General features: G+C 42.4%; 1 protein-coding gene across 2 annotated transcripts; it reads right to left on the bottom strand.

Annotated features, from left to right (window-relative positions):
* Nucleotides 1-7190: 7190 nt before the first annotated feature.
* ARGLU1 (arginine and glutamate rich 1) lies at nucleotides 7191-17145 on the bottom strand. 2 transcript variants are annotated; one of them, XM_054211367.1, is made up of 4 exons: nucleotides 16525-17143; nucleotides 11730-11955; nucleotides 9297-9380; nucleotides 7191-8058 (listed from the first exon to the last, which is right to left on the bottom strand). In XM_054211367.1, exons 1-4 carry the CDS (start codon nucleotides 16878-16880, stop codon nucleotides 7894-7896), a joined length of 831 nt encoding a protein of 276 aa, XP_054067342.1. In that variant the 5' UTR covers nucleotides 16881-17143; the 3' UTR covers nucleotides 7191-7893. The 2 variants fall into 2 exon arrangements, with proteins under 2 accessions (XP_054067342.1, XP_054067351.1); XM_054211376.1 differs by lacking the exon at nucleotides 7191-8058 and having other exon boundaries at nucleotides 9298-9866; nucleotides 16525-17145.
* Nucleotides 17146-21241: the final 4096 nt, after the last annotated feature.

Below are 21241 nucleotides of genomic sequence, written 5' to 3' on the forward strand. Positions count from 1 at the left end.
GCGGCCGGCGGCAGCGCGCCGCCGTAGCCATATAAGCGCGGCCCCGCCGCCCCGCCGCCGCCGCTCATAGGGCCGCCGCCGGGCCGCCGCGCTGGTTGGGCGCCGCGAGTGTCACTTACCGCCGCGGCGGCGGGCGGGGCCGCGCCGAGCCCAGCCGAGACGAGCGGGGCCGGCAGGTAACACCCCCCCCCTCCTCCCCTCTACCCCGCCAGGCCCGGCCCCGGTCTCGGTCCCGGCCCCGCCGCACCGCGGGAGGCCGCCGGGGTGAGGGGGGTGGGGGGAGCCCACTCGCTCTTAGTCACGGCGGGGCCGGGCGGGAGGCAAAAATATAAAATGCAATAAAATAAACCTCCCTCTCAAAAAAAGTCTTTGCTGAAATTAAGTGTTTTTCAAGTACAGAGCGGGGAAGAGCCGGGGCCGGGTCTCGGCTGGCGCGGAGCTCCCCGCGCAACTTTCTGCGGGTGCCCCGCCGGGGGAAGCGGGGGCCAGGGGGCTCTCCCACGGCCGGCCCCGGGCTGGCACTTCCCACGGGGTCTCGGAGTTTTCAAAGTTTGTCAGCTTACGCGACAGTTAGCCACGGGCCGTCCCCAAATAGAGACACGCGGAGCCCCTTCAAAGGGATGCGGAGCGGCGCGTAACTAGGGGCGCGGAGGCCGGGTGCGGGTTCCCCGCCTTTCCCTGACGATCGCTCAGCGCTTCGTCCTTCCCTTACACACTTTTTTTTGGGGGGCGGGGAGTATTTTTCGGATCCGGTTCTTTTTCAGACACCGCGCATCTCGGCGGCACCTGGCCCTTTAATTTCATTTTATTATTAATTTCTGGCCACAGGGAGCTACCTACAGGCAGCGTTGGAGATGCTTCCCCGGCGGCTCCGCAGGGTCCGCGCGGGGTGCGGAGGGCGCCGGGGGGGAGGAGGGAGGGGGCGGCGTGTGTGTCTCCAAGACCCCCGCGGGCGCGCCCCGCCGCCGCGCTGGGGGCCCGGCGGCTCCCGCGGCACTTCCACGGGGCCACAGCTCCCACTAGCGGCCAGCGCCAGCCCTCCGCGGGTGTGTGGGGCGGGGGGGGGGGGGGGTGGTGGTGCAAAGCGGTCCCCCCCGGTTGTCCCCCCTCTCCGGGGCTCCTTCGCGTCCTGCCCTGCCCGGCGCCTTTGCCGTTCCCCCGCAGAAGGCGGCGGGCGGTACAGCTGCCCCGGCTGGTGGCTCCGGGCCGGGGAGGCGACACCGGCGAACGGTCCGCGCCGAGCGCTGTGCGTACCGTGGTTCCACGCCGATGGTAGAATGTCGCAGTCGCCCCTGTAAAATGAAGGGGGTTACCGAATTTCTTCCAGTCGGGATTTCTTGCCAAAATAGTATCTGCAGAAAGGATTAAAAGTTAAATCCCAGGAAATTACGGCGCGCTCTTTCTGTCATTTCCCTACCTTTTAGTTAAGGCATGCGAAGAACGCTACAAAATACCGTAATAAAGAGCCAATTTCGTATAATTTTATTCCCGAAGAAATACGGGCATTTACTTAAAAATCGGGTTAGTGGTGATGCTCGTTCGGCTTTTAGACGAACGCGGAGAAGCCCTTAGAAGGAAAACGACTGGCACTGTAATCTACTTCCCCGATCAATTTGGAAGAAAATGATCGCTTTCCCCCCGTCCCCCCTTTTTAACTAAGCTGGTGTTCCAGGCGTCGCCGCCCTGCCTGGCAGACCCCGCTCGTCCCGCTCGCGGCAGAAGGAGAAGGAGATTTGAGGCGCGCTCGATGCCCCATAGATTTTGTGTTAATTGTGTTTGGTAGTTCTCTAATGAAATCTACCACTCAAGAAAACAAGGAAATCAGTTTGCTTTTCACACAAAACATCGAAGACGTTTTAAGTAAACTGCTTAATTAAATTTAATTTGCAGTGAGGAAGGAATTGCAGATCCGGCGACGCAATTTGGTGGAAAAAGATCTGATTCCCGGGACGGAAACTTAGCACTCAAGTGGGAGACAGAGATTGGGTATCTATGCACATCGAGGGGCATCAAAGGAGAGCTTCGCCAGCGAGGGGAGGAAAGTACTTAATTATTAAACTTTTAAACAAATGTGTGGTGTGTAGCCAGTCGTGAGCCAATGTAAACACTGAGCCTGATAAATGCTTCTAGCAACAGAGACGTGTAAAATAGGTTTACCTCAATTTTGCAGTGCTGCTGCTTCTGTTTGTTTTGAAGCAAAAGGTTACGAGCGGTGTTTTGTAAAAGCTGTGAGTAAACGGTGACCTCTAACTCTCCGTATCCTCGCTTTAAGTAAACCAAAGGAAATGAAGAGCCCTGGTATTGTCTGAAAATATCCTCCTGTAGCTAAATATATCACTCGACTTCCATTGTCCAGCGGCTAATCATTTTACGTAAATACAGCTGTTTTACTCTACTCTCCGGCATCCTATTGATGCACGCTGTCGGAGTATAAAAATCCGCGTTAATAAAATCAGTTTTAAGTAAGAACCTAGAGAAAAACGGGAACTTATCTCCGAGATAACTCAAACAACAAAGGTTAAGACATCCAAAGAAATGCCGGCTCGGTGGCTACCCCGAAAAGGTCACCCAGTTTGCCCGAGGGGCCGGTCCCCGCGGCTGGGGTCGGGACCGGGGGCGGGGGGGGTGTCTTTCTGCGCCGCGGAGTTATTTGCGGGGCCGTGCCGGGAGGCGGGGGCCGGGGCCGGTGCCGGGCGAGAGCGGGCGGCGCTCGGAGGGACCGCGGCGGCTCGGAGCCCCTCGGCAGCCGCGCTGCGGCCGCGCTCCCTCCGGTGTCTCCCTCTCCCGCTGCATCGGCCTCCGACTTTCCCGTCTGGCTTCCAAGGAGCGGCGGGAATCGCCACGGACACGGAGAAAACGTGAGAGTACGGGTCGGGGAAAGGGTTTTTAAAGCAAAAAAGCCCGCAAATATTAGGAAGTTAGCAATCGGCTTTGGCCGCAGCAGCGGCTCCTCTGGGGGCTATTTCAGGAGGAGGTGCCGGCAGATATTTCGGGTTTCGCGGGGAAGGCGGTTTCCTGGCAGACAAACTCGCAGGGGAACAGGCTTCTGCGGGGAGGAAATCCTGCCGCGGCCGTGGGAGCCGCGCCGCGCTGCGCTCCCCCTGCGCCCGGGCGGCCCGGCTCGGCGGGACGGGGTGGAGGGATGGATGGAGGGAGGGAGAGGTGGAGGAATGGAGGGAGAGATGGATGGAGGGATGAGCGGGGCCAGCGAGCAGGTGAGACCCGCCTTTCCCTCCACCTTCAGGGAAAAGCAGGGACTTGGCCATTTGCACCGCTTAAACCTTTATTTCCTGTACTCCAGCCGGCCTGACAGCAAAAATCGGGTCTATCGCCGAATAACTCATTTCGGCTTCTTTCAGACAGTAATTCCATAGATATTGGCTCTGACCCTACGAAATCTCTAACAAAAAGGCAGTTAATTTCAATGGGATCAGGATTGGGCCCACAATCCCCGATTCTCTTTTAAACATCAGTCTAAACATTGGGGAGCAAGAATATAGGAGACATGAAATTTTTTATTCAGTGGAAAAGCTCCCTGTCATTCATCATTACTTGAAAATTTACCAATTTTGGAAGCCGAAAAGAGATAACTCCATAGATACAGTTATTGCTAAATTTAATAAAAATCATTTAATAATTATTGCGTGATTCATGCACACTGATTCAAATGGGTAGTTTATTGTTTGTACAAAAGGCCAAGTGTGCTGGATACTTGAAACAGCTCCTAAAATATCATTCACACTATAACAATGCACTTTCTGCACTTACAGTAGAGTATCTATCTAGATGTTCATTTGTCTTCTCCGTGTCTGTTTTGTAACGGCAATTTTGGTTAACCATCGCTTCTTAGAAAATGAGCTTGGCTCCTCCTGAGCACAGCCATAGAATTCAAGCAGCCTCGTAATAAAAATCAGAAAAGAAGTTGGTACATCCTAACCACGCATTTTAATTCGCCGTTTGACTCATTTTTATACCAATTCTCAGTATCACTCCGTGAAAACAAAAATTATTCCATTAATTGGTGGTCCGCAATGAGATATGGGGGGTGGGAAACATGACCTGGGATCAAACCCCTGCTACATGACCAGCCTTTTGCAAGGGTTTATGCCCCCTTGCGCAGGTGGCTAACAAAACAGTGGGACGGGGAGAGGGGGATAGCCCTGAAATGCACGCATTTAGTGGTACTGGCATGAAAACAGAGCAGAGATGCGTGAAAGTCATGGTTCAGCTCCAGCTGGACTGGCCTGTTGGTCCGAAACCATACCAGCCCCGGCACTTCGACCATATCCTCCTGCCTTGGAATGAGCCTCAGGCACACAGGCAGCTCCCACAGCTCCCTCCTGAAATAAATCACCTCTGCCACGCAAACCAAAAAGTCATTATCAACCTGAATTTTACCTGAACTTGCACTGCGCCGAGACCCTACAGTAACAGAGCTAATAATTTTCCTCCTGCTTGCCAAAGGGACAACACATCCTCAAATACTCTGAAAACGTTTAACGAGATACTTCATGCAGTTAAGAGTGAACCACAACTAACACCTTCATATTTGGTGTACATGCAAAAAACGGCACAGAAACTCAAAAAATCATACAAGGGCACGTTAGTAGCATGAAAAAGAGGGGTTTACAATCTTCAAGTCAGCAAGGGCAATAGGGTGAGGTGTACGAGGTGGCACACAGCTTAAGAGAAAAGGAGAGACAATGAAAATAGATCCTTCTTTTTCAAGACAAGATAGGAACGGATGAAGTATTGATACTTTAGTAAGGCAATACCGACACATCTGTCTACATGCAGGTACGCAGTTGCTTGGCAGCTTAGACATCTCACCAGCCTCACTGTCTCTGCTTTGCTAAGCTTCAAGGACACCAGCCCTCCAATACATTTCACAGCAGTCAGCTTTCCACTTGCGCTTGGAAAAATGATGGCGATGAACATGGGAAGTTCAAAGGGCAGTTCAACAAATCTACAAAGTAACAGCACGCTGCTAGGACACTGCTCCAAGGCCTTCCACTCTCTCCTGCCTCTGCCCAGTAGATGCAGCGTTTGGTATTAAAATAATTCTCCAGGATGTTTATGATCAGGGGTTGGGAAAACTCAAGATCTCTTCTGTCATCATATAAGGGAAGTGAAGATCGCTCAGGGCATGTGGCAACAAAACGACGACTCCATGGGGGGAAGGGCAGGACCACCCCCCACCCCACCCCCCCAAAAAAAAACACAACCCAAAACACCCCAAAACAAAACACAAAAAACAGAACCAAAAATTGTCTAACCAAAATTTGCAGTTGAAACTTCAAACTGTAGTGAAATAAAAATTAAACTCCCAACATGATTTCTAACAGGAATTTCTCTAGGTAGGTTAATGCCCTCACGCAGACCCACCCGCACAGCTCATACTCAGTTTAATCACTACCTAACTGTCACTCTATATTCTAACCTGCTTTGCATCACATGGGTATCGAGTCTTAAGGCAATGTAACATCACAAGTTCTTATCATCCAATGTCAATTTACGCCCCTCCCAATCTGTGTGCACCTCTTTATTTTCCTAGAAATAAACAGTATCCCTGAAGTCCTACAGTAATTTTAAGAAGAAAACCCCAGAATAATGCAAATGTGCCGTACCAGGTCCACAGAAAACTATCTAACAAGTTCAGAATGCTTTAGGACAGTAAAGAGACAGTGGTTTCTACCAACTGAACTTCTGCCCAAACAACAACAAAAAGGAAATATGTAGCTGTTTTTCCTTCTTTGACAGCAGGGGGAAGGAAACACAGGTACGAAGGTACGGAACGGCAGAAAGGGCAATCTAATTGTGATTGGACATTTTGTCCACACAGTAGTCCTAAAGGTGTGATTGAAAATAACCTCTCAAAGACTAAGCCTATGCAATGTTAACCGTAAAGAACAAACGCTGCTATTTAGCAGCAAATTAGTGACGGAGAACAAAATGTTTGATACCACAGCTGCACATATGAGAACTTAGCTTCTTGCTCTTGGAAGAGGAGAGGAAACAAAAATGCATAGGTCTGTTTTGAGTATTGACTTTTAATAGCTTGTTTCTCATAAGGGAACAGGGGACGTTTTCTGTTTTAGAAATACAGGTATCAGTTGAGCTTTAAATACAACCTGCTCCTGCCAACAGGTCATATACATGATTTATTTGGCTTCAGCTTTTGTTTTTATGCATTAAGCAACCTTCAACCTTCTTTTGTAATACAATATATAGACAAATTTAAGTACAGTAATTTACTTAGGTAGGTATTTTACTGTCTTCACATTTTTCTTGACATACTGGACAAAGCGATACACAGAAGTCTGCCCCCAAGCCCAGGTTTCATACAAAGCACGTTGAATACTGCTTTCAGTGGCAGACTCAACTTGCTCCCACATTTAATTTGCCAAATCTACAGAAATAGATCCTTTGGGAATATCAGTAATTATTTCCAACTTTGTCCAGTGACATTCAAATGCTCAGGCAACTACTGGCAACTTTCTTTTTACGGTTACTACAGATGTTGCATACCGACAGGAAAAAGAAAGTTTTAGAACTGGACAAGCTACAGTAATCCAGGTTTTGGCAGGAGAATTATATACAAAAAGGGGACTTTATATATAGTTTTCAATCTGTAGTTTCATTTTTTCAAAATAAAACCTGTATATATAAATGGATAACATTCATGATCTGTATAACAGTTGCTTTCTGGTTAAAACAATATATTTAGACAGAATCTCACTTTCTGTTTTTCACTTCGAGTATGCTAGCCGGTCCAGTCCTTTGGGGAAAAAAACTTCCATTTTTAAATCCTTTAGGATCCATCAGATTCATTATATGGTAATGACTTTAACTGATACAATATAGTATATTATGAGGTGAACTGAAAGGGATTAGATATCGAGGTATTGGTTTGGGTGCAGTAAGCCAAACAGCTGTTTAAACATGATACTACAGCTGAAATAAGTCTCTGTCAGAATAAAAACCAACATTCATGAAAACAGCAGCAGCCATCAAAAACATTCACAACTGCAGGGATTTTTTTACCATGTGTAATTTTGCATATGAGAAGCCACAATAGTTAAAAGCAAAATTAAGGAAAAAAATACCACTATAGTCTTGAATTTAGTAATGTGAATTGTCACTCTTATAGCTGTTTATAGAAGTGTACTAAAAAAATTTACTTAAACATATGAATTTAAGACTTTCACTTTATTCAGCAAATTGGTTTATTTACACAATGGGGAACGCTGGTTGAATGCTGTCAATGTAATAAAAACAAATCTAACAGAGACAATACTGAACTCTCTCTATGTATTCATAGCAGAAGTGACAAACTATTTCCTTACCTGTATCAGGAACATCAAGAGCAACAATGGGACAGTATCATAGGACACTGATTTAACAATAAACCACAGAGGTCCAGTAATACTATGGCAATTTACTCATGTATTTACTGACTTTTTAAAAAAAAAAAAAAATTAAAAGTCAGCAATACCCAGTATAAAGTTCTGTCAATTATCAGAGTCAAACTCTGATGCGTAGGTCAGTAAAACCTTATCAGATCATCCACAATTCATAAACTGACCTGATCTGCTTCAGGCCACTAATACAGAAACAAAATTGATGAGAACAGATTACCCTCTAAAAGGCAACAATGATCTGATAAGGGTTTAACGTAATGGAAGTTTAAAAAAAATTAAGAATTGCAGAGCACAGCCCCTATTAGAACAAGCTAACTTTCCAGACTTTCAAAAAAGACAAAAAAAAAAAATTGAGAGAAAAAAAAACCACTTCAACATGAAGCTACCATACAAAGTTTTTTTGTTTGTTTTCCTTTTTTTGTTGTTTTTTTGTTTGTTTCTTTTTTTTCTTTTAAGAGTTCAGAGTTGCAATTTAATCCTGGCTCTTTAGTGAGAAGGACAGTTTTGGCCTAGACTTCCCTTTGCCCAGGATAATTTTTTGCTCTTCCTTTTGCTGACGTTGTCTCTCTTGTTCTAGTTTCATCCTCTCCTCATGAATCTTTCTTTGTTCTTCAACAATTTTCAATTGTTCTTCAGCCTATATATGAAAATGGTAGAATTTAGGCCAGCATATTTTGTAGTCATAAAAGCAATTTACAAGTCCCTATTAACTTCCAAACAGGTCTAATCCTGCATAGGTATGTAAGCAGTTCTACCTGAGCTAGACACCATAGTTAGTTTCAGTGAAACTATTTATAAAATGGTTATTTGAGCTAAGTTTAGAAGAAAGACTGAATATTTTCTACAGCTAGTGTATCAAAGTCTTGAGTGCAATGTTTTTCAGCATTGCTTTGCAAACAACATGTTACGTTTTAATTAAGGAAGTCAGTGTATATATAAATTCCCCTGACACGTGTCAGATGAAGGCACAATTTAATGAAGTAACAGACCTTCACAGGTCCTCCCCACTCCAAAACCCATCTAAAAACCTCTCCTAATTCAAAACCATCTTTACTTGATTTCTAACAAATCAATCCTTACACTGTCTTATGGTTCTTACAGCTCCTCCAATGGTGTCTTCCTAAAGGTGTTCATTATGTCAGTTAATACCTTAAATTTTCTATTTGTCCTGTTTCCAGCATAAGAGGTTGGGAAAGGAGTAAAAGAGAAAGAGCTCTACAGCAGATGTAGTTCAAGCAAACATTTTTAAGAAGCATCATCTTTACCTGAAAAAGGTGTAATTACTTGGATAATTGAAACCAATAGATTTCAATCAGGATTCAGAAGAAGCTTAGTTTAGCTTATCATCAATTGATTAGAATCAGCTAAATCATACTGAATGTTCTTATGAGGCAGGCACCTGCTTAAGTAGGCTTGGAGACCAACATAAACTAGACTTTCATAACTGAGACATCTTAAGTGTATGCTGAAAGTCCCTTTCAGCACTTCTACATCACCATGATACGAGCCTCAAATCCAGTTTGTACTTGTCCTGCTCAACAAAACAGAATTAGTCACTTCTGTTCTAGAAGCTGAACATGTTTGCAAACTTACTTCAACCTTCCCTGTGAGATACTGTTAAAAACACACTTTTCAATTTCTGAAAGCAGCTATCTTTCTCTAAATTAACTGCACCTGAACAATTTTTTCAGACTAGTGTTACTGCTAAGGATCTGGTCTCTTATGCTTGAGGAAAGGAGAGCAACGCTACTGACATAAACGTCAACAGACAAGATAAATTCTAGAAAGAGTCGATTTGCTTATTTTAATTGTGTTGCAAATCAGGCAGAGAGACCTGTACTCCTCTACAGAACTGTTAACTACATCTTCACATACCAGTTTAGCCTGTGCTTCTGCAATTTTTCGATTATTCTCTTCCAGTATTCGCTCTAGTTCCTCACGCTTTGCACGCTCTTCTTCCTAAAGGGGAGGACAGGGCAAGATGTTAGTAAAGTAAAATACTCATTTATGCATGTTCACTAATCTTTCTCAGAATTCTTTTGTGAACTGACTTAAAGTGGCAGCTTTACAGCCACCAATTTTGTCTCACAACGGTAAATTGCGCAGCCACTAAATCTGATTTCTAGTACTCAATCTAAGTCATCCCGCCCAGTCCAAACAGCAACCGACTAAACCCTCCCTAATCATAGAATCCTGACAATTTATTACTAGAATTTTAATATCACACAAATCAACAAGGACAACTACAAAAACTGGATAGTATTTACCAAATTAAAAAGTAATATAGAAAATATAAATAAAGTGAATAGTTTGTCTCACCAATTAAGTATACCTACGTATTTCTTTACCTATACTCCTTTAATCAGCATTAAAAGTTGAATATTTACTGTCTTGTCCAGTGTCCTGCAGAGTGTGCTCCTCGGCTGCCATACGCGCCAGCTTCCTCTTTAAAATGATTTGTACTGTTAGCTTGGCAATACCTGCATCAGCAGCTCAACCATTTATAAAGAAACAACATACAAGGAAGGCTGAGCTGAGGAATGCAGATGTTTATGATAAGAAGGAACAAAAATATGTAAATCATTCCTAAGGCAAACAATTAATAAGAAAAATACATTTACTGTTAGTGAAAAATACAAATGGTAATCCATACTTCATGGAGCTATGGGCTTCTTTCATTGGGAGAATGGACTTAACATTCAATATTTTGACAATTTTAAGACAGCTGAAACTGTCATTTGCAGTCTGAACTTGGAATTCAGGAGTCCAGGGAAGGCAAGATCAGGAAATAAAGCCTTGTAATTGTTGTTTTCTTGGTGAATTTTATGGAACTCTGTTATGCAACTCATAAATATGAAGACTGCGTGAAAGTTTTTGAGGTGTTTCAGTTCACGTAATATAGATCCGAATTATTTTAGTATTTGGAAGATTTAAAGTTAGCCAGAGGTTTGTGTCTGTGTAAGAAAAAAAAGTTAATACGAACAAAGCAAGCATACGAAGAGAAAACTTCTTACTATGACTAGTAACCAGCTACTAGCTAGCACACTTCACTCCAGGCATGGAAGTTTATTCTGCATTATAAAGAACCAATGGGACTTCTTCACATCACATTGACAACGGCAAAAGTACTTTTGTTAAAAAAAAAAAAAGTCATCCATCTGATCAAATGAAGACGTCTGTACATGAAGCATTTGCTGACTATAGACATCTAAATTCAACTTCAATTCTTACATAGTCAAGGTTTGAATTTGCAAAACGAGTGTAATTTAATATGCTTAATATTTGTTGGAACTCAGTGTTCTGTTTTTTTTTTTTCTTTTAATTTAAAGATATTATGTGACAGACAAGTCACATTTAGTATGAAGGGGAAAGCTTCATTGCTACTGTCTTTCCTTTTGTAAGCCAATCAAAATATTAATTTGAAATAAACTGTGTAGGAGGTACAGAGTGAAAAAGACATTTGAGACTTATGACTATTCAGCACAAATTTCCTTTATGGTTTAAAGTTTGTCTTGAAATTTCTGGATCCTGGAATGATTGGTGCAGGCAGGCATCAAAGCCTGTAGTAGCAAATTACTGTCTCACAGAAAGACATTTTCAGCTTCTGCTCCAGCTGCTGATTAAAAAAAAAAAACAAAACCAAAAACCCAAGTCACATGTTCAGCTTGACTTCAGACAAGGGCAACCTGCTCTTTTATAACTTCTAGGGAAAAAAAAGTAGTTGTTAGTAGTTATTAAAAATGGATATAATGATTTGGACATAGATCCTTCATGAAGACGTGGATGGGCTTATGCTCGAAGTCCCAGAATTAGTCCAATGTATGCTCAAGGAAAATGTTCATTTTAAATGAAGAGTAAGAAACCTATTTGTTAAAGACAGGTACTGCAGCTCACTGCTGGACCCTGCTTTTTGCCTGACTGAAGGCAAAAGCCTCTTACAGTCTAGGTAAATAAAATGAAACAAATGAAGGATACATAATTACAGATTTTCAATACCCTTCCCCAAAAATGAAAGGACCGCTGATAAATCCTGCAGCCATGGCAAAAGTTTCAAACAATTCTGAAATATGTAGGTCAGTTCCATTAAAAATCAAGTATCCTTGTTCAGGTTTTAGGAGAATAACTGTTTAAGTATCAGTGAGCTCCTCTGAATAGGCTAGAAATTAAGTTTCGCAGCAATGCAAGTTTATATGAGAAGGGAATTAGATTTGCTGTATTCCATCTCTTTCTGAACCGAACAGGAGGCACAAACCAACACTGAAAGTTTTGCCATGGACTGTCTCTACTTTCCAAACGACCGAGCGTTACCTCTCTGGCTTTTTGTGCTGCAAGTTCAGCTTGTCGCTGTCGCTCGAGTTCTTCGAGCAACTGTTTTTCCATGATGCGCTTAGCCTCCTCCACCCTGCGGAGAACCTCTCGCTCAATCTCATCCTTCCTTTTCTCCAACTCTTCTTCTACACGTTTAGCCACAAGCTCTTCCACTCTTCGAGCAGTTTCTTCCTCTATGAGTTTCTCTTCAATTTCTTGTTGACGACTACAAAATGCAAACAGCAGGATTACTTTTTAATCAATAAAAAATGGTTGCACTGAAACAGTCTTTCAAAAACACAGCATCAGCCACACTACTGAATCACTTTTATAAAGTTTTATACCTTACAGACACAGATTATATATTTAAAGAATGTTTTGCGCTACATCTAAGGAAAGTGAATATTCAGGCAATCAGTGTTCCTACCACAGGGAACCCATTCAGACCATGCCATATTTAGCATCTCTCCATATCTCAAGACACTAAGCTTAAGAAAACGGCTTATCATACTACTTCCCGAACATTTTTAGGGGGGCGAAAGAAAAGAAAAAAAGTAAAAGACCCCACCCAACTTTGGCCATCCTTCAGGAATCTAAATGGTCTCCATTTTAAGCCACATCTTGTAAAATCCTGTCTTAAATCCACCACCTCAGATTACTAATCTTTAATAACTAAAATAGAAGACAGAAGCAATTAAATTTGCATTTTGAATATTTTAAACAAGAATTCCAAGTGTTGTATCTGTAATCTAGTTATTCAATCATTTACCTCATCAAATTTCAAATACCTCACCTCTTCTTAGGTTACTTATTGCAGCACTCTTTTTCTACAGTAATTATCAATAAAAATACCAATACCAAGCACTAAATAAATCCTTGCAACCTTTACAGTTTTCCATGTTCTTAATTTTGGAAGTATTTTCAAATGTCTTTTTGTCTTTATTTTGTTTAGCAGTAACAGCATTATCACTCAGCCTGATCGCTGTTGTAAGTTTTCATTAAAAAGGACACAAAAAGATTAGATCAATTTGCAAGTTTATTACAAAAGGAAGAAAAAAATTCTTCTGGGTAGTAATCACTAGTACAACATGGCAATTAGATATCGAAAGGCCAACAAAAATGAATACTGTATAGCTATGTTTCATATAATATTGCTTATTTAGAATCATTATGGGCTTTGAGGAGAAAGTTGTTATTTTAGCCTTGAAATTGTACTTCACAGAATACTTAAAATGAAAGTTCAATCTTATAAACTTAACTTCTGGTCTGTCAGCACCAGAAACCCATGATTTAGAACAACTACTACTGTTGTAATATCCTACTATCATGTCATTTTCATAATGTTTGCATTTATTTATTTATCTTGAGAGATAAATGTTATTTATATTGAGAGACATAAAAACAACCTTTAAAAAAGGGAAAAAAGTGTTACAGGTTTACAAACTTTTAGTCTTCCTAGTGTACAATTTGCAAACATGCAACAGGATATAATAAAGATTACTAATCTAGATAAACACGTGAAACACAGAGGTGAAAGGCTCCCAAATTCTCCCTGTTCATATATCTTCCTTTCAAAAGTGTGCCAAAACAAATGGGTAGTCCGTCTCCTTCAGTAAAAAGTTTTGGTACCCCCAACTTAAACATTCAGCCCCAGAAGACAAATTTTATTCTTATGTTCCTCAAAAGATAGCAAACTTATCCAGTGGCACATTAAGCCAGCATTCACTTTTCCTAAAGCAACACAAAATACCTTGAGGTAACTTCTGTCTAGAAAAACAAAAAAACAAGACTACCATCATCCAGAAAAACGCATCAACCCCATTCTGGTAGCATGTCTCTGCCAAGCCACTACTACCTACAATCCTTTTTGGATGAAAGGTAGAAGAGGGGTCAAAAGTTTAAAAACAAATTTTTGAACACCCTTTATATACTAAATAACCTTTTAATTTTAAAAGTTTTTCATCCCTTTTATGAGTATCTATTTAGGAGCAAGTACTCTCACCTTCCTGTACTGATACAGCTTAACATACATAAGTGGCTGTCCTACAGGAGTAATTTTTCAGAAAGCTCAAATTCGCATGTTTTATTCAACTATTTTAGCTTTACGTTTAACATGACGGAAATCTAGAATAAAAGTTAGATAACTGAATAAAGATAGTACATAGTTACAAAAAAACCCAAACCCTGACACTCATGTCTGAAATTTTCAAATATCCTCAGCAACTGACAGGTACTCCAATTAAACACTGTGCCTGCACCCGTTTAATTCTTCTCACCCCAACAAATTCCATTCAAATGTAATTAAACCAAACAAATATATCTTTTCACATTCATAGGCAATGACAGTATTACAAAGATATAATAACTGTTCAATGTAAGCATCCACATTTCTTGAAACACTAGAAATAGAAAGAAGTGAAATAGAATAAAGTAAAACATTTATTCTCAAAGTTCATTTGTAAGACTACCTTGTGCCTATGGATAAAGATCACATACTTCCAAAGAACAGCTTTGAGTTTATCAAGAAAAATCAAATTCTAAACAGATGAATAAATCTCAATTTATTCTGATTTAGTCTATAGTTTATACCAACTACTCCTTGGTTGGTTGGTTGTTTTTTGTTTTTTTTTTTTTAAATTGCATGAACTTACAGTATTTTATAAAAAAGTATAAGCTTATCATCCTGACCTACTGAGCCATGACTTCAGAGAAACAGGTAAGTCATTAATGTAAAAATATTTTTAGTATGCTCCATTTACTTCTTAAAGATTGATTTTAGAAAATCTGCAGAAAACAAACTGCTTACGTTTCAGCAGATTTCTGGCGAAAAAAATGTCACATTTGCAAGGCCTTTATAGAAAAATAGCATTATAGAAAGAAGCAGAAGTTAGGCCACGTATTAAGATTTGAATAGACACAAGAAGAAAAAGTCACTTTCAATCTAGTTAATTCAGTAAACAAGAGTTTCTTTCCTTCACTAACGTAAGTATATACCAACATGTATAACACAATTTACAGATGGTTTACTCCAACACCATAGCCTTCTAGTCTATTCAGTTTTACTGCTTTTTCTTTTTGAAATTTAAAGCGTATTCTAGAAGCACCAAAATTCTATACCAAATCTTTTCCAATATTGTTTCTCCCTCAAAAGTTTACTGTTCTGTTGCAAATCACTCAAATGCCATATTGCTTGTATACAGACTTCATCAGTGTTTTAAAATTTCAAAGCTAACTTATATTTCAACTCTATTTTCCACAGTAAGTTTTCTATACATGTTGCTACATCTAACATTTGAGCACTCCACAACAAAAAAGTGATCAACTATTTTAGAGGTATTATTTAAAGGTTAATTATAAACACTTCATTTTCCACAGGCACTTGAACAGATTCCCTCTTTCAACTTTTAAAACCTAGACACAGACTAACCATAAAATTCTCCACTAGGACTAACACCACTTAAAATTTGAAGTTAAGTAATATTTATTTTCTTATTTGGGTAACATTCTCTCTCTTCAATCTTTAAATCCATTTACATAATATTTAAAACAATACATATGAACTAAAATAGCCCAGAATAGTAAGATAAACTATTCATTGTATTCTCAAATTGTTCAACGCATTTCAATCCTTCATGCCAGATATGCACGGAATATTTTTATTAATTCAGGTACTGAATAAAACTATAAACTCAAAAAGCTTCAACATTTTCATGCGTGTTTGTGTTACTATACAAGTTTTCAATGACATTGCTGTCAAATTCTGAAGTTAGCAAAGGAGACTACTGAGAAACAAAAATGAAAGTGACAACTCAGGATGATGATTAAAATTTCGTTAGAACAATATCGCTGAAAAAAATTCAAAGCTCCCCCTGAGAATTAACAGAACCACTTGGCTTCACACATAGAACCAGGTGCTATTTCTGGATTCAGTGGTCCAATGAGCAAGGGTACCATTCAAGGATCAAGAATCACTATATCACAACTGTTAACACTGTTGTTATCTCTCCTGCCTAAAGGTCTCTTTCCTCACTTAACAATATTGCCAAAACATCTTAATGCACATTCAACGTTCATTAAAATCGAATCATAGAATGGTTTGGGTTGGAAGGAACCTTAAAAGATCATGTAGTTCCAATCCCCATGCCAGGCAGGGATACCTCCCACTAGACCAGACTGCCGAAACAGAATTTATCTCTCTCTGTAGACCTCATAAATAACCACGTTCCCCACAACGAGAACTCAAAAACGTTTTAAATGAAACAAGTCACCGAATCTCGCTACCTCAATTTGGCAAGAAATTAAAAAAAAAAAAACAACTCAAAATCCCAGTGTTAATATAATCGTTGCATAGTATTCCTTAAAACCCTAAATCGAGCAACTCCAGATGCCTCCGCTCGACGCATAATAAGCTCCAGGCACGGGAGGGGAGGGGCAGGCAGTGTGGCAGCGCAGCACAAAGCCTCCGGGCCGCGGAGGCCTCCTCTACAGAGGGAAGTTTCCGAGCAGCGCCGGAGAGCAACGGCGGGCGGGCGGCGAGCGGAGCCAGCGGGCGGGGAGGCAGCCCGGGCAGGCGGCTCCCAACGCACCTGAGGGAGCCGGGCGTTAAAAAAGGGAAGGATGGCAGGAAAAGAGACAGAAGCCAGGCCTCAGCGAGCGCCTCAACGCTTGTACCCCGGCGGCAGACGGCCCCCGCCGGGAGGAGGAAGGCAGCAGGGCACAGAGCACCTCCTTCCCTCCCCCCTCCCCTCAGCACACCACCCCCCCCCCCCGCCCCCAGCCCAGCCCTGGGGCTCACATTTTCCGCTGCCGCTCGAACTCCGCTTTTTTCTCCTCCTCCTCCCGCTTCTGCTTCTCGTCCAGGCTGCTGCGCTTGCTCACCGTGCGCCCGAAGATGTCGATGCGGTCGGGCGGGGAGGAGGCGCGATCGCGCTCCCGCTCCCGGTCGCGGCGGGAGGAGGGGGCCGTGTTGGAGCGGGAGCGGGACCGGGACTCCCGGCGACGGTTCCGCTTGCTCTCCCGGGACTTGGAGCGCTTCCGCGCCCGCTCCTTCTCCCGGGAGCGGGACCGCGATCGGCTCCGGTTCTTCTTGTTGTGCTTGGAGCTCTTGGTGTGTTTGGAGCGGGACGAGCTCCGGCTGCGGGACCGGCCCATCCCGGCAAAGGAGAGGAGAGGCCGCGCCGGCGACCGCCCGACCACCCCCCGCCCCCTTCGCTAGCGGCGCCCAAGAGAGGTGCGAGGAGGCTCTGCACGCATCGGCGCCGCCCGGGCGGGCCCCTCGTCCTCTCCCTTTCCCCTGCTTTGCGCTGCGAGGAGAAGGAGCAGGCCGCGAAAGCGGGAGCGAATCCGGACGCAGGCAAGATGGCGGCCCCAGCAGAGCGGTGACTCTCCTCTTCCGCCCCACAATGCACTGCGCCGCGGATAGAGCCGTTTGCTCCCCCCCCCCCCCCCCTTTTCGGCGTCGCTCCGCAGGTGCACGAAAGCACTCGGTAACTTTCGGCAACCAATGGCAAGCGGCGCCCGAGGAGGGAACCCCGGCAGACAGCGCTCCTGCGCCGCGCATGCGCGCAGTGGTCGCCGCTGCTGCTGGAGCAGTTTTGGGGAGGTTATTTGGCGCTGGAGGGGGCTGAGGGCGCTGGGGTTGGGTGTTTCGCGGCGGGGGGAGGGGGGTAACCGGTGTGCCGGGGGTTGCCCCGGTCCCCGGCGACCCCGGCAGTGGCCTTATACTAGTCGCGCTGGTGGCCTGTTTGCCGTTGGTGCAGCGGGGCCGGTCACGCCTCGGCCCGGCCGCGGTAAGGGCAGCAGCTGGAGCCCCCCCCGCCCCCCCCGGTGTATGTGGGTGTGTGGAGGGGGGCTTTCGGCATGTGGAGGTATATCTAGCCTGGGAGGCTACCTTGGAAGGGGCGTAGGGGCCGCGCCGGGCCAGGCCGGTGGGTGTAGAGCCGCCCGGGGGTGTTTCCCCGCTCTCCCCGCGTTTGCCGCGCAAGGGCCGCCCGCAGGAGCCCGGTGGGTGCCCCTCGGCCCCTTTGCCGGCGGTGCGCGGTCCGCGGGGCTGCAGCCTGCGTGGGCGACCCCGCGTCCAGTGCCGCGGTGCTGCAGAGAGGAGGAATTACCATGTTTTTCTTTAATTGGAAGTCTTTTTTTTTAAGCTTTGATTTTATTTTTTTAATTGGTTTTTGTTTGTTTTGACGTAGAGGACAGAGGGAGTCTGTCACTGCACGTTAAGGAAGTTATGAAAAAAAACCTAAAGCCCCCAATAAATTGTGAAAATCAGTTTTTCTGAGTCTTCTGTTGAACCACGTAGTCACTGGGATCAGTATCTTTATCTAACCTGTAACGTGGCATAGTGGCTGTATTTAGGGTGGGTTTGCGCGTTTTTGTCCTTTGTTAACAACAGGTATGTAGGCAAAGGACACAGGTTCAGATCGAGTGGAGAGTATGAATTAGTGGTTAAGTAGGCATCTCTGTATGAGGTTTGTATCCCAGTTCTGCCATGTAATTGGTTTTTTTCTGCCATAACAAAGTTTGCTACTGATGTTATTCTTGATTTCGGGTGAACTGGTGCAAGCTAGTTAAGCCTGCTCTTTGCTTCCAGTGGAAATTAGCTCCTTGATATCTTTCACAGTTTGTGTTTGCTTTTTTTTTTTAATAGGTCTACATTTTTAGTAAGTTTAAGTACGTTTTGCAAAACATTGCTTTAGTCACTGGACAAAATCCAATCTCATCTCGAGGCCTTTTCATCTAATTATTTTTTTCTGACTGACTTGTCTTATTTTTCTTGAAGGACGACTTTCTTATTTTGAAATTCAGACTCTAATTAGTACAAAAAAATAAATAAAATTGAAGCATCTTTCTGACAGACCACTTTGCGAGTAGCAGCGGAGTAATGGACACTGTGAAACCTGCATGGCAGGAATTCCAAAGTTACAGACCCTGGGCACACTTGTTTGTCTCTAGCCCTGGGGAAGTTCATGGAACAGGTAAGCTAAGGAAGTTGACAATCAGACCTTTTAGGTCTGGACAGGGTAGGTGAGTTTCTAGCTGGCATAATTTCAAGAGCAGCTTGGCTACAATCGAGTACTGGAGCTTTTAAATTCATATGATGCAACAGGTTCTGTTTAAAAGCTCTATCATAATTTTATTAGTACTACGTTCCATATTGGAGGTACCAAACCTGAGCTGGAATGTAGGGGGAGGGAAGTGACATCACTAATTTTTTTTATAGTCAGTTATAAGTATAAATGAGTCTTTAAAATATTCACTGTAAGCTGAGTTTTCTCCTTGGTAAATCACTATTAACAGAACCTATATTTAGCACCATGGTTGTCTGAAGAAATAGCATTTTGAACTGCAGAATTCTATTCCTGTTTAGTAATACTGATTTATCAGAACTATAAAATGCAAGATGCGATATTTTATGAGAACAATTCATTATGATAGAATGTGTGGAATTAAAAAACTATATAATGTAGTATAATAATATATTCTTCCCCAATTCATTATTGTATTGCTCCATCTCAGTTTGGTTTTTTTAAACTGAATTAATAAGAACACAAGATTTTTAATAGCTTATACTAGGTTAAGGTCATTTGTCCATTTGCTTTATTATTTATGATGACTAAATTCTGGTACTTCTGGAAAAAAGTCCTTTTCCTCTTAAAAAATAAATTCCTGAGGGCTGACAAATTTGTAGAAGAACATTCCTGTCTGTGATTTCTTTTTCACTTTGAAAATTAGTAGACTTTTTTAATCCTATCACCGTATTTTTCCCAGCTTAATAGTAATAAAATATTAATATTGAGGGTTTTTCCCCCCTCCCAGGTGTAATTATAATTGATACGGAATTACAGTACCAGAAGGAAGTTTTAATAAATTCTAAATTTAAGAACCTTGTTTCATCAAATAATTTCATTTCTTGTTTTCAGTTAATTGAAAAAGAAGATGGTCATTTCCCATGTCAGTTCCCTTTCCAAATTTTCAATACTTTATTAAACTTGTGTAATTTTTTCTGGATTAAATAATATTAGAATTTTTGAGGTTTTAATCACATGTAAATCCGTGTGTTATTTTATTCATGGTTTGGTAGCTATACTTCATTTCTATGCACTCTTGTGTTTTTGCATTATTTTTCTCCATTTTAATATATCTCAGTATATTAAAATGCATAATTTGCTTCTTAAAACAGTTGCCTTAGTGTTGGAAAACACCTTATTTGACAGCCAAATGGTGGTATAATTGAAGCACCTCACCCCTCTTTACCTTGGCTACTATCATCACATGGAATTTCTCAACCCGTAGGCATTTGGGGGTAGCCCTGTGGAGATACTGTGTTCTGATAATCTCCAGATCATACCTGCTTTCACTTCCACCATTGCTTTTGTCATTAGCTGGGTCAAGAGGAATCTTGGGAAATTAAAGGTGGATTATTTTTGGTTTGTGTTAGTTTGGCACAGCTGGATGGAAGATCTTTGTAATAGGTCTAAAATGGAAGAAGTCTGGAGGGTAAGCAGAGAAAGCAAGCAAAAGCATAATTGGGTAAGGCGTTTGGTATATAATTTACTGTCACCTGGCATAGTCTGGCTCACAATAGTAAGGGCAGGAGTAGCACAGAAGAGCTAAGTTCTTTGAAACGGGAAAAAAAAAGTGGTTTAAATGTGTTGGTTCTTTCAAAGTAGCTATTTCAGCCTGAGTTTATTACAAAGTCAAAAACTATGTATACAGGGTTTGGTGGTTTTTTTTAAAAGTATGAATCAGTGCTGTGATTCATGTCACATACATCACAGAAGCTATGCAGGTGTAGATGTTGCATTACTTAATCACTTTTTTATACACCTAATGCCAAGGTTGCTTGTTCTGCTTATGCTTTTTCTGTCAGCTGCTTTGTTTCTTTTTTAGCAGCTCTATGGAGTTCTGAGCTGCTAAACTGCAGAGGTGGGGAGATGAAGCATCTGGGAGACTGGCAGAACAGCTGTGAGGAAGGCATGGCAGGAGCATAGAGCAATCAGCAGAAAGGGAAGTATCTTCTAAAACTTGAGAGAATAAGTCATTAAAACTGCTGCTGCAAAGGACTCCTTTGAAAAGGGAAAAAAAAGTTTAAGTGAAAGAACGGAGAGGAGACCCTGCACAATGAGAAATTAAATACATGGAAAGGGTTTTCACGTTGTACCTATACAGACAGGCTGGGTAGATTGTATACATAAATATAGTTATTAGCTAAAATACTTGTCCATATGTTCAGATGATAATCACATCCTTGGAAAACGAACAATACTGTACAGAATGCTGTTGAAAATGTTTTGTAATTTGGACAGGAAAAAACGCATAGCTTGAGAAATCGGGACTACTCAGTGGATATATGATAATCAAATAAATTTAAAACAATATCAACGTTCATTTCCATGTAGATTTAATTTTAGAAAATAAATAAAATTGCCAAGTCATGATCAGCATGGGAATTGTTTTAAAATGACATTAATTATCAATGTCAGATGACATCTTACAATTTTTATTTTATG

Source organism: Rissa tridactyla, chromosome 1, assembly GCF_028500815.1.
Source record: "Rissa tridactyla isolate bRisTri1 chromosome 1, bRisTri1.patW.cur.20221130, whole genome shotgun sequence".
Classification (NCBI taxonomy): Eukaryota; Metazoa; Chordata; class Aves; order Charadriiformes; family Laridae; genus Rissa; species Rissa tridactyla.

Coding starts and splice junctions, on each gene's coding strand:
- ARGLU1 (XM_054211367.1), bottom strand. CDS start 16,880: ATGGGCCGGTCCCGCAGCCGGAGCTCGTCCCGCTCCAAACACACCAAG. Junction 11,956..16,524: donor TTCGAGCGGCAGCGGAAAAT/GTGAGCCCCAGG, acceptor TGCATTTTGTAG/TCGTCAACAAGAAATTGAAG. Junction 8,059..9,296: donor CAGAAGCACAGGCTAAACTG/GTATGTGAAGAT, acceptor TTTCATATATAG/GCTGAAGAACAATTGAAAAT.